We start from the raw sequence: 13,017 nt of genomic DNA on the forward strand, positions 1-13,017 counted from the left end.
AAAAAAAAAAAGCAAAACACCAATATAAGAACAAAGTTTGTACGCGTTAATATGTAGAAATCCGAAGCTCCATGGCAAGAAAAGACGTCAAAGGAGTTACCAAAATTTCTTGATTAATTAATCATATGCGGTTCACAGTGGAACATAACGAGGAGGACCGAGCACCGACTGAAAGTATTGTTGCCAGAATAGATTATAGCTTAATATCGCAAAATGTAGCTAAAACTATTGAAACTGAGAACCAGGAGAGAAAAATAACTCTGGAAAACTCACGTTTTGGAGAGATTCGATTACTTTCTCCATGTAAACGAGTTGGCAATCGTACGCTGCGAACGGAAAATCCACGCTGACTCCTCTGATTTTGTATGTTGGCATATTTCTCTGTTACCCGCCTTTATTCCGAGAAAGCGACCACAAATTTCCTTTTCGCTTGAATTTTATTCAACCGAGAGAAATGTAAATTGATCAGTTTTTGGATGGAAACCCTAGCAAAAGAAAAAAAGAAGAAGAAGAAGACGAAGCAGTAGAAGAAGAGTAGCTACGAATAAAGAGCGACTCCTGGGATTCCCGCTACAATGCGAATCGAGGGCCCGCGGTAAATGCCACTAACCTTGCAGTAGCACTTTCAGAAAACTTTTCGTCATTAATTTTTAGAAAAAAAAATTAATGTTTAAATTTTTAAAAATTAATTATATTTTGAGAAAGTTAAACTATAATTTACTTGTTAAAATTATAAAGCATATTCTTAATATATAATTGGCCTAAATAATAAATTGATTCCTATTGTTAAATATTTGAATTGCTCCATATATTAATTATTTTACTCTTTCGTCTTTCTATTTTTAAATATATATATTTTAATTCATGTATGTTAAATGTTATTAACACTCTGTTAGTAATTTGTCACGTGGCACTGAATTAAATATATAGTTATTTTTTATTGAATAAATTTTTATGTTAAATATTCACGTCGCATTCGATATGTAAAAAACAAATTAATTTTTAATTATTTTTAACAAAAAATAACAATTTAAAAGATTAAAACAAAAAAAGCCTCCTCCTCCTTGTGGTTTCTACCATGATAGTGAATGATATCCCACTCTCTACCTCCTAGTAAAATTAAATCAGTGAAACCTTCAAATAATATAGATTCAAGAGTAAGAAAAGTTTATAAGGTTTAAATTCATATATGCATAAATAGAAATTCCCATCAAACTCATATTTGCTTAAGAAAAAATACCAAAAAATTTTAAAATATATGAATTAAGAAGAGAAGATAGAAAATGGATAGAGTTACACCATTAACATATAAGTTATTGATCAAATAATAAGGAGATGCAACACAGGAGTTATCATAAGACACGAACTCATATCAGGATGACCTCAACATCCCATATAGAGACAATGAGAGATTTCCACATCATGGGGCTACCAATATGGCTACAAGTGCAAATATTTAATACGTAGCCTTACTTTTAATATACTTAATGTAGTTACAAGTGGAATAACCATGAGAAAAACATCCAATGAGCCATATGAATTATGAGAAGAAAGAGCAATTTATTCCAATGGGATAGATATCTAGTTAGAAGGACCATATAAGTACATAACATTGACCCACCATAAATGCTTTAGCACTACAGATAGAGGTAGATGAGTGACAACCCCATCCAAAATCTCATGTTATTTTTGTGCAAGGAGCACTTAATTATGAGTGTCAAACATGTAATACTTCATCCTCTTTTTCTTTTCCTAAAAGTGTTAATTTTGTGGCTAATTTTAACAAGCAAAATAACTCATATAGCAATAGCTATAAATTATGATAAAGAAATCACCCTAGTCTCTTATAATCAATAAAATACTAAGCAACCACCTCCTAGTTTCCAACCTCAATAGAAGAAGACAAACTTTGAAGAGATGATGAATAAGTTCGTAAGTGTGATAGAGATAAAACTTAAAAATCAAGAGGCCATCTTACGCAATTTAAAAAAGGCAAATATTAAGAAGAAATCTAAATCAAATTAATATTATTGCAGTAAAAGGTAAGAGATCATTGCAAGTATGCCCCAAAAAGGAAGAATATGAAGAAGACCAAAGAAATGACCCAAAAGGTATTCTCGAGAAGGAAGAAGCTGAAGAAAAAGTATTAACCACCAATAAAAATTAAGCTTGGATAATTTTGACCCAAAAAGTAATACTCAAGATGAGCTTCTCACCGAGTTAGGGATCTATGAGATTTTTTTCTATCTCTTATACCATTAAGGATAAATGTTATAAGAATGTATATGTGATTTAAGTGCAACTATTAATTTAATGTCTCTGACAACTTATAAGAAGCTTAGTGATGTGAGGCACTCTATGATCAAAACATCTTGATTATGAACTCATACACACACTAGCATGCATAAACTTAATTCCCTAATTAAACCCTCTCTACTTGAACCATATTCAATAATTTAAATACAAACTAAGGTAACTGAGAATTAAAATAAGAAATAGAAAAAACATCACGTCTTACCCAATAAGTCAATTCAGATTCTCTGTCTCAACAAGATGGTTAAAGCAATCTTTCTTAAAGAATACTCACTCTCACAAATTAGTAAAGCTAATTGTAAAAAATAAAATTGAAATTTTATTAAATGAACTTGATTGTTGTTTACAACCTAAGTGACGTCTTCATATAGGTTTTCTTGGATTAATTCTATACAAACTCGAAGACTTGAATTTAACTCAAACCCTATCTAGATGATAGTCTATCTTAATCTTAATTTTTAAATAATAATTAAATACATTTAAAGATAATAACTAAGACAACAAAATAATTTTAAAAACAATAAAATATTTAATCTAGATAATGCTCTTCTCCCATGTGTTAAATGTTTTCTTCAATTGCAAAAAGGAATATAAAACACGTGAAGAAAAGGAAAAATCAGAGTCCCTTTTGGATGGAGACTCCCACTGATGCGAAACCTCAAGACTCTTGTTTGAACTTTAGAACTCTTCAATCGGTTTAAAACAGAATTTAGATATCAAGTAAAAAGGAAGCAAATTTGTTTAATCACCCAAATGGTAGAAGTTAAATAGAACTAAAGAAAGATAAATGATATCCATTGAACCTAATCCAAACAAGCACAAAGAACAATTAAAATAGGAAATCAAAATTGAATACAAGTGATAACAATTGTATTCCAAATCAACACAATATACATAAAGTGAAAAGAGAGTCAAAACACTCTTAATTCAATTCTGAAATATTTGATTACCACTCTTGATATCCACAAAGAAGAGTTCCTTTGGTATTTATATCCAAAGAAATCAATGATAAGTTACAACACAATAACTACAATTGTAACTCCCACAATAACTAGACTAATTATAGGCATGTAATTGTTATGTAACTTCTTGTAACTCCAATCTTCTTAACCAACACTACTAATTCTTTGTGATACCATATAGCTAATTCTAATATAGAGCAAAATGCCATGTCGCTTGGACTCACGCCCAGAAGAACGGAAGCCCCTTGCGCCTCATTTTTCGTTGTTCTACTATGTAAGACTCTCATAATGAGACTCTTATCACGTGGTGGACTACAAATAAATGCACGTAAAATATTAAGCAAAATGTTTCAACGTCGCCACTTATGCCGGCAGACTGTGGCTCTGATCGCGCGTAACGTTTGATGCCCTATCTACAAAAAGACGGGTGCAACAAGAGAACTTTCCAGGAGGTCACCCATCCTAGTACTACTCTCGCCCAAGCACGCTTTACTACGGAGTTCGATGGGATCCGATGTATTAAAGCTAGTATGATTGCACCCCTTCTATTCTGCACTGCAAATACATATACTCCTTCTCCTTCCCTCCCCCCACCTGTCATTTTTTTCGCTGTGTGCACACATCGCATCTCTATTTATAGTTCTAATATCAAGCGAAATGCCCCGACACCTTGACTCATGCCAAAAGAAAGGATCGCCCGTCGTTCCTCATTTTTCTTTATTCTACTATGTAAGATGCTCGTAATGACACTCTTATCACGTGGTAGACTATAAATGAATGCACAAAAAAATAATAAGCAAAATTGTTTAGCGACGCGACTCACGCCAGAGATTGTGGCTCCGATTACATGCATCGTTTTATACCCCATATGTAAAAAGACAGTGCAACACGAGGACTTCTCAGGACGTTACCGATCCTCATACTATTCTCGCCCAAGCATGCTTAACTGCATAGTTTGATGGGATCCGGTGCATTAGTGCTGGTCTGATCGCACCCCTTCCATTCCGCATTGCAAATATATATACCCCTTCTCTTTTCCTCCCATCTCCTGTCATTTTTTTCGCTGTGCACGCACACTACATCTCTGTTTCTAGTTTTAATATCAAGCAAAATGCCTAGCTCCTCGACTTATGCCTAGATTAAAGGACCACCCACCACACATTTTTTTTCGTTCTTTTACTATGTAAGATGCTCGTAATGACTCTCTTATCATGTGGTGGACTATAAATGTGTGCACAAAAAAAAGTAAGCAAAATACTCAGGCGCGGCCACTCATGCCAGCAAATGAACCAGCAGATTATGGCTCCGGTCGCGCGTAACATTTGATGTCCTGTCCGCAAAAAGACGGGTGCAACACAAGCACTTCCCAGAAGATCACTCATCCTAGTACTACTCTTGCCCAAACACGCTTAACTACAGATTATGATGGGATACGATGCATTAGTGCTAGTATGATCCCACCCGTCCTATTCCTCACTTCAAATATATATACCCCTTTTCTTTCCCTCCCCGTCCCCATCATTTGTTTCGCTCCGTGTCGACACCACACCTCTACTTCTAGTCGTAATATCAAACAAAATGCCCAGTTGCCTCGACTCACGCCCAGATGAACAGACCGCCCGCCGCACCTCTGTTTTACTTGTTCTATTATTTATGATACTCGTAATGATACTCTTGTCACGCGGTGGACTATAAATGGATGCACAAAAAGTATTAAAAAAAGACGGATGCAACACGAGTACTTCCCAAGAGATCACCCATCCTAGTACTACTTTTGCCCAAGCACACATAACTACAGAGTTTTGATCGGATCCGGTGCATTAGTGCTGGAATGATCGCACCTGTTTGATCTTGCACTACAAATACATACACTCCTTCTCTTTCCCTTCCCCCTTCTATCATTGTTTACCTTGTGCGTGCACATTGCACCTCTCATTTCGTTCTAATATCAAGTAAAATGCATTGATGCCATGACTCACATTTGTGAATAAACCAGCGGACCATAGTTCCAGTGACGCGTAACGTCGAACGACCCATCTGCAAAAAAATGAGTGCAACACTAGTACTTATGAGGAGGTCACCCATCTTAGTACTACTTGCGCCCAAGCACACATAACTGTGGAGTTTTGATAGGATCTGGTGAATTAGTGATGGTATAATGACACCTGTTTCATTACGCGCTACAAATACATACACTCCTTCTCCTTCCTTCCCCCCTCACGTCAGTTGTTTCCTTCTGCGTACATACTGCACCTCTCATTTTCGTTTTAATATCAAGTAAAATACCTCGGTGCCGTGACTCACATTTGCGAATAAACCAGCGGACCATAGTTACAGTCACGCGTAACGACGAACGACCCATCTGTAAAAAATGGGTGCAACACGAGGACTTCCTAGAAGGTCACCGATTCTGGTACTACTCTCGCCAAAGCACACTTAACTATAGAGTTCTGATGGGATCCGGTGCATTAGCGCTGGTATGATTATAACTGTTTTATTCCGCGCTGTAAATACATACACTCCTCTCCTTCCCACCACCCTCACGTCATTTGTTTCCTTGTGCGTGCACACTGCGCCTCTACTTCTCGTTCTAATATCAAGTAAAATGCCCTAGCACCTTAACTCACATTTGCGAATAAACCAGCCGAACATAGTTCCAGTCGTGCATAACGTCGAACGCCCCATTTGAAAAAAATTGATGCAACACAATTACTTCCCAGAAGGTTACCCATCCTAGTACTACTCTCGCACAAGCACACTTAACTGTGGAGTTCTGATGGGATCCTGAGCATTAGTGCTGGTATGATCGCACCTATCTAATTTTATGCTGTAAATATACACATTCCTTCTCTTTCCCTCCCTCTTTCCGTCATTTGTTTCTTTGTGCGTGCACACTGCACATCTCCTTCTTGTTTTAATATCAAGAAAAATGCTCCGTCGTCGTCACTCACATTTGTGAATAAACCGGCAAACCATAGTTCAAGTCGCGCGTAACGTCGAACGACCCATCTATAAAATAATAGGTGCAACATGAGTACTTTCGAGGAGGTCTCCCATCCTAGTACTACACTCACCCAAACACACTTAATTCGGAGTTCTGATGGGATCCAGTGAATTTGTAATGGTCTAATGGCACCTGCTTCATTCCGCGCTGTAAATACATACACTACGTCTCCTTCCCTCCCCCCTCCCCCCTCCCGTCATTTATTTCCTTGTGCGGGCACACTGCACCTCTCATTCTTGTTCTAATATCAAGTAAAATGGTCTGGTATCGTGACTCACATTTGCGAATAAACTAACAGACCATAGTTTTAGTCGTTCGTAACGTCGAATGATCCATCTATAAAAAAATTGGTGCAACACGAGGATTCCTAGAAGGTCACCCATTTTAATACAACTCTCGCCAAAGCACACTTAACTGCGGAGTTCTGACGGGATCCAGTGAATTAATGATGGTATAATTGCACCTGTTTCATTTCGCATAGCAAATTCATACACTCCTTTTTGTTCCCTCCCCCCTCTTGTCATTTGTTTCCTTGTGCGTGCACACTGTACCTCTCATTCTCGTTCTGATATCAAGTAAAATGCTCTGTCGTCTTGACTCACATTTGCGAATAAACTAGCGGACCATAATTCCAGTCGCGCCTAACGGCGAACGACCCATCTGCAAAAAAATGGATGCAACACGAGGACTTCCCAGGAGGTCACTACTCCTAGTACTACACTCGCCCAAGAATATTTAACTGCGGAGTTCTTATGGGATTCGGTGAATTAGTGATGGTATAATGGCACCTGTTTCATTTCGCGCTGTAAATACATACACTCCTTCTCTTTCCCTCCCCCTCCCGTCATTTGTTTCCTTGTTCGTGCACACTGCACCTCTGCTTCTCGTTCTAATATCAAGTAAAATGCCCCGGCACTGTGACTCACATTTACGAATAAACCAGCAGACCATAGTTTCAGTCGCGTGTAACGTCGAGCGACCCATCTGCAAAATAATGGATGCAACACGAGTACTTCTGAGGAGGTCACCCATCCTAGTACTACTCTCGCCCAAGCAAACTTTAATGCGGAGTTCTGATGGGATCCGATGCATTAGTGTTGGTATGATCGCACCTATTTCATTATGCACTTCAAATAATACACTCCTTCCAATTCCCTCCCCCCTCCCATCATTTGTTTCCTTGTGCGTGCATACTGCACCCCTCCTTCTTGTTCTAATATCAAGTAAAATGCCCCAGCGCCGTGACTCACATTTGCGAATAAACTAGCGGACCATAGTTCCAGTCGTGCGTAACGTCGAGTGACCCATCTGCAAAAAAATGGGTGCAACACGAGGACTTCACAAGAGGTCACCCATCCTAGTACTACTATTGCCCAAGCACACTTGACTGTGGAGTTCTGATGGGATCCAGTCAATTAATGCTGGTATGATCGCACCTATTTTATTCCGCGCTGTAAATACATAAACTCCTTCTCCTTCCCTCCCCCTCCCCTCATTGGTTTCCTTGGTTGTGCACACTGCACCTCTAATTATCCTTCTAATATTAAATAAAATACCCCAGCGTCGTGACTCATAATAATGAATAAACCAGCAGACCATAATTCCAGTAGCGCGTAAAGTCGAATGACCCATCTATAAAAGAATAGGTGAAACACGAGAACTTTCTAAGAGGTCACCCATCCTAGTACTACTCTCGCCTAAGCATACTTAACTGCGGAGTTCTGATGGGATCCGGTGAATTAGTGATGGTATAATGGCATTTGTTTCATTCCGCACTGGAAATACATACACTCATTCTCTTTACCTCCCCCCTTCCGTCATTTGTTTCCTTGTGCGTGCACACTCGACCTCTCCTTCTCCTTTTAATATCAAGTAAAACGCTCCGGTGTCGTTACTCACATTTGCGAATAAACCAGCGGACCATAGTTCCAGTCGTGCATAACGTCGAACGACCCATCTGCAAAAAAATGGGTGCAACACGAGGATTTCCCAGGAGGTCATCACTCCTAGTACTACACTCGCCCAAACACATTTAACTGTAGAGTTCTGATGGGATCCGGTGAATTAGTGATGGTATAATGGCACTTGTTTCATTCCACGCTTCAAATACATACACTCCTTCTCCTTCCCTCCCCCCTCCCGTCATTTATTTCCTTGTGCGTGCACACTACACCTCTCTTTCTCATTCTAATATCAAGTAAAATTCTTCGGCGTCGTGACTCACATTTGCGAATAAACCAACAGACCATAGTTTCACTCGCGCGTAACGTCGAACGACCCATCTGTAAAAAAATGGGTGCATTACGAGGACTTCCTAGGGGGTCACAAATCCTAGTATTACTCTCGCCCAAACACACTTAGCTGCGGATTTCAGATGGGATCCGGTGCATTAGTGCTGGTATGATGGCACCTATTTCATTATGTACTGCAAATACATGCACTCCTTCTCTTTCCCTCCCCCCTTCCATCATTTGTTTCCTTATGCATGCACACTGCATCTCTTCTTCTCATTCTAATATCAAGTAAAATACCCTGGCGCTGTGACTCACATTTACGAATAAACTAGCGGACCGTAGTTCCAGTCGCACGTAACGTAGAATGTCCCATCTGAAAAAAATAGGTACAACACAAGGACTTCCCAAGAGGTCACCACTCCTAGTACTACATTCGCCCAAGCACACTTAACTGCGGAGTTCTGATGGGATCCAGTGAATTAGTAATGCTCTAATGGCATCGGTTTTATTCCGTGCTACAAATACATACACTCATTCTCCTTCCCTCCCCCCTCTCGTCATTTGTTTCTGCACACTGCACCTCTCATTCTCATTCTAATATTAAGTAAAATGCTCCGACGCCGTGACTCACATTTGCAAATAAACCAGCGGACCATAGTTCCAATCGTGTGTAACGTCGAACGACCCATCCGTAAAAAAACTTGTGCAACACGAGGATTCCCAGAAGGTCACCCATCCTAGTACTACTCTCGCCCAAACACACTTAACTGCGGAGTTCTGACGGGATCCAGTGAATTAGTGATGGTATAATTGCACTTATTTCATTCTGTGCTGCAAATACATACACTTCTTCTCCTTCCCTCCCCCCTCTTGTTATTTGTTTCCTTGTGCATGCATATTGCACCTCTCTTTCTTGTTCTAATATCAAGTAAAATGCTCTATCATCGTGACTCACATTTGCGAATAAACTAGCAGACCATAGTTCTAGTCGCGCATAACGTCAAACGCCCCATCTGAAAGAAATAGGTGCAACACTAGGACTTCCTAGGAGGCCACCACTCCTATTACTACACTCGCCCAAACACAGTGCGGAATTCTGATGGGATCTGGTGAATTAGTGATGGTATAATGGCACATGTTTCATTATGCGATGTAAATATCTATACTCCTTTTCCTTCCCTCCCCCCTCCCGTCATTTGTTTCCTTATGGGTGCACACTGCACCTCTTCTTCTTGTTCTAATATCAAGTAAAATGCCCCAGTGTCATGACTCACATTTGCAAATAAACAAGCAGAGCATAGTTCCAGTCGCGCGAAACGTCGAACGCTCCATCTGAAAAAATAGGTGCAAGACGAGGACTTCCCAGGAGGTCACAACTTCTAATATTACACTTGCCCAAACACATTTAACTGCGAAGTTCTGATGGGATTCGGTGAATTAGTGATGGTATAATGGAACCTGTTTAATTCTTCGCTGTAATTAAATACACTCTTTCTCCTTCTCCCCCCCTCCAGTCATTTGTCTCCTTGTGCGTGCACACTGCACCTCTGCTTCTCATTATAATATCAAGTAAAATGCCCCAGCGCCGTGACTCACATTTACGAATAAACCAGCGTACCATAGTTCCAGTCGCGCGTAACATCGAGCGACCCATCTTAAAAAAAATGGGTGCAACACGGGTACTTCCAAGGAGGTCACCCATCCTAGAGCTACTCTCGCCCAAGCAAACTTAAATGCGAAGTTCTGATGGGATTCGGTACATTAGTGCTGGTATGATCGCACCTGTTTCATTCTGCGCTGCAAATACATACACTCATTCTCATTCCCTCCCCCTCTTGTCATTTGTTTCCTTGTGTGTGCACACTGCACCTCTCATTCTCGTTATAATATCAAGTAAAATACATCGGAGCCGTGACTCACATTTGCGAATAAACCATCATACCATAGTTCCAGTCATGCGTAACGTCAAACGACCCATCTGCAAAAAAATGGGTGCAACACGAGTATTTCTCAGGACGTCACTCATCCTAGTACTACCCTCACCCAAGAACACTTAACTGCAGAGTTCTGAAGGGATCCGGTGCATTACTGCTGGTGTGATCGCACTTTTTTTATTCTGCGCTGTAAATACATACACTCCTTCTCCTTCCCTCCCCCCTCCCGTCATTTGTTTCCTTATTCGTGCACACTGCACCTCTCCTTCTTGTTCTTATATCAAGTAAAATGCCCCGGTGCTGTGACTCACATTTGCGGATAGACCAATGGACCATAGTTCAAGTTGCGCGTAACGTCGAACGACCAATCTGCAAAAAAATGGGTGAAACACGAGGACTTCCCAAGAGGTCACCTATCCTAGTACGACTCTCGCCTAAGCACACTTAACTGCGGAGTTCTGATGGGATCCGGTGAATTATTGATGGTATAATGGCATCTGTTTTATTCCATGCTACAAATACATACACTCCTTCTCTTTTCCTCCTCCCTTCCGTTATTTGTTTCCTTGTGCGTACACACTACACCTCTCCTTCTCGTTCTAATATCAAGTAAAACGCTCCGGTGTCGTCACTCACATTTGAGAATAAATCAGCGGACCATAGTTCCAGTCGTGCGTAACGTCGAACGACCCATTTGCAAAAAAATAGGTGCAACACGAGGACTTCCCAGGAGGTCACAACTCCTAGTACTACACTCGCCCAAGCATATTTAACTACAAAGTTCTGATGGGATCTGGTGAATTAGTGATGGTATAATGGCACCTGTTTTATTCTGCGCTGTAAATACATACACTTTTTCTCCTTCCGTCCTCCCTCCCATCATTTGTTTCCTTATGCGTGTACACTGCACCTCTGCTTCTCGTTCTAATATCAAGTAAAATGTCTCGGCACTGTGACTCACATTTGTGAATAAATTAGTGGACCATAGTTCGAGTCGCGCGTAATATCGAATGCCCCATCTGAAAAAAATAGGTGCAACACATGGACTTCCCAGAAGGTCACCATTTCTAGTACTACACTCACTAAAGAACATTTAACTTCGGAGTTAGGATGGGATCCGGTGAATTAGTGATGGTATAATGGCACCTGTTTCATTCTGCGATGCAAATACTTACAGTCCTTCTATGTCCCTCCCTCCTCTCGTTATTTGTTTCCTTGTGCGTGCACATTGCACATCTCATTCTCGTTCTAATATCAAGTAAAATGACCCCGCGCCGTGACTAACATTTGTGAATAAACCAGCGGACCATAGTTCCAGTTGCGCATAACGTCGAACGACTCATCTGTAAAAAAATAGGTACAACACAAGGACTTCCTAGGAGGTCACCCATTCTAGTACTGCTCTCGCCCAAGGACACTTAATTGCGGAGTTCTGATGGGATCCGGTGCATTAGTGCTGGTATAATGTCACCTGTGTCATTCTGCGATGCAAATACATATACTCCTTCTCCTTCCCTCCCCCCTCCAGTCATTTGATTCATTGTGCGTGGATACTGCACCTCTCCTTCTCGTTCTAATATTAAGTAAAATGCTCCCGTGTTGTGATTCACATTTGCCAATAAATAAGCGGACCATAGTTCGAGTCGCACGTAACGTCCAGCGACCCATCTGCAAAAAAATGGATGCAACACGAGTACTTCCGAGGAGGTCACACATCCTAGTACTACTCTCGCCCAAGCAGACTTAAATGTGGAGTTCTGATGGGATCCGATGAATTAGTGCTGGTATGATCGCACATGTTTCATTCCGCGCTGCAAATACATACACTCCTTCTCATTCCCTCCCACCTCCTGTCATTTGTTTCCTTGTGCGTGTATATTGCACATCTCCTTCTCGTTCTAATATTAAATAAAATGCATCGACACAATGACTCACATTTGTGAATAAACCAGCGGATCATAGTTCCAGTCGTGCGTAACATCGAACGACCTATCTGTAAAATAATGGGTGCAACACGAGTACTTCCCAAGACGTCGACCATCCTAATACTACTCTCGCCCAAGGACACTAAATTGCGGAGTTCTGATGGGATCCATTGAATTAGTGCTGGTATGATTGCACCTGTTTCATTCCGCGCTGCAAATACATACACTCTTTCTCCTTCCCTCCCCCCTCCCGTCATTTGTTTCCTTGTGCATGCACACTGAACCTCTACTTCTCTTTCTAATATCAACTAAATACACCAACGCCTTGACTCACATTTGCAAATAAATCAGCGGACCATTGTTCCAGTCGCGCGTAACGTCGAACAACCCGTCTGTAAAAAAATGGGTGCAACACGAGTACTTCCCAAGTGGTCACCCATCCTAATATTACTCTCACCCAAGCACACTTAACTACGGAGTTCTGATGAGATCCGGTGAATTAGTGATGGTATAATGACACCTATTTCATTATGCACTGCAAATACATACACTCTTTCTCCTTCCCTGCCCCCTCCCGTCATTTGTTTCCTTGTGCGTGCACACTCTAACTCTCCTTCTCATTTTAATATCAAGTAAAATGTCTCG

The 13,017-nt window shown here is 40.6% G+C and overlaps 1 protein-coding gene and 9 pseudogenes across 4 annotated transcripts in view; all 10 read right to left on the reverse strand.

The window, feature by feature from the left end:
• Positions 1-593, reverse strand: part of LOC110817823 (RAD3-like DNA-binding helicase protein) — a 76,604-nt gene extending 76,011 nt beyond the window's left edge. The window contains exon 1 of one of the 4 annotated variants that reach the window (XM_088221097.1): positions 274-593. In XM_088221097.1, the coding sequence (XP_088077223.1) occupies positions 274-375 (102 nt within the window). In that variant the 5' untranslated portion in view covers positions 376-593. The remainder of the gene's footprint in view (positions 1-273) is intronic. The other 3 variants (XM_088221094.1, XM_088221093.1, XM_088221096.1) reach the window with 3 other exon arrangements.
• A 3,106-nt stretch (positions 594-3,699) lies between these two features.
• Positions 3,700-3,817, reverse strand: LOC148255909 (5S ribosomal RNA; annotated as a pseudogene).
• Positions 3,818-5,970: 2,153 nt separating this feature from the next.
• On the reverse strand, positions 5,971-6,089 carry LOC148255910 (5S ribosomal RNA; annotated as a pseudogene).
• Positions 6,090-6,626: 537 nt separating this feature from the next.
• On the reverse strand, positions 6,627-6,744 carry LOC148255911 (5S ribosomal RNA; annotated as a pseudogene).
• Positions 6,745-7,274: 530 nt separating this feature from the next.
• Positions 7,275-7,393, reverse strand: LOC148255912 (5S ribosomal RNA; annotated as a pseudogene).
• A 205-nt stretch (positions 7,394-7,598) lies between these two features.
• LOC148255913 (5S ribosomal RNA) lies at positions 7,599-7,717 on the reverse strand (annotated as a pseudogene).
• A 1,496-nt stretch (positions 7,718-9,213) lies between these two features.
• On the reverse strand, positions 9,214-9,331 carry LOC148255914 (5S ribosomal RNA; annotated as a pseudogene).
• Positions 9,332-10,178: 847 nt separating this feature from the next.
• On the reverse strand, positions 10,179-10,297 carry LOC148255915 (5S ribosomal RNA; annotated as a pseudogene).
• Positions 10,298-11,801: 1,504 nt separating this feature from the next.
• Positions 11,802-11,920, reverse strand: LOC148255916 (5S ribosomal RNA; annotated as a pseudogene).
• An 855-nt stretch (positions 11,921-12,775) lies between these two features.
• On the reverse strand, positions 12,776-12,894 carry LOC148255917 (5S ribosomal RNA; annotated as a pseudogene).
• Positions 12,895-13,017: the final 123 nt, after the last annotated feature.

The sequence above is a fragment of the Carica papaya genome, chromosome 5 (genome assembly GCF_054855325.1).
Source record: "Carica papaya isolate Zhongbai chromosome 5, ASM5485532v1, whole genome shotgun sequence".
Classification (NCBI taxonomy): domain Eukaryota; kingdom Viridiplantae; phylum Streptophyta; class Magnoliopsida; order Brassicales; family Caricaceae; genus Carica; species Carica papaya.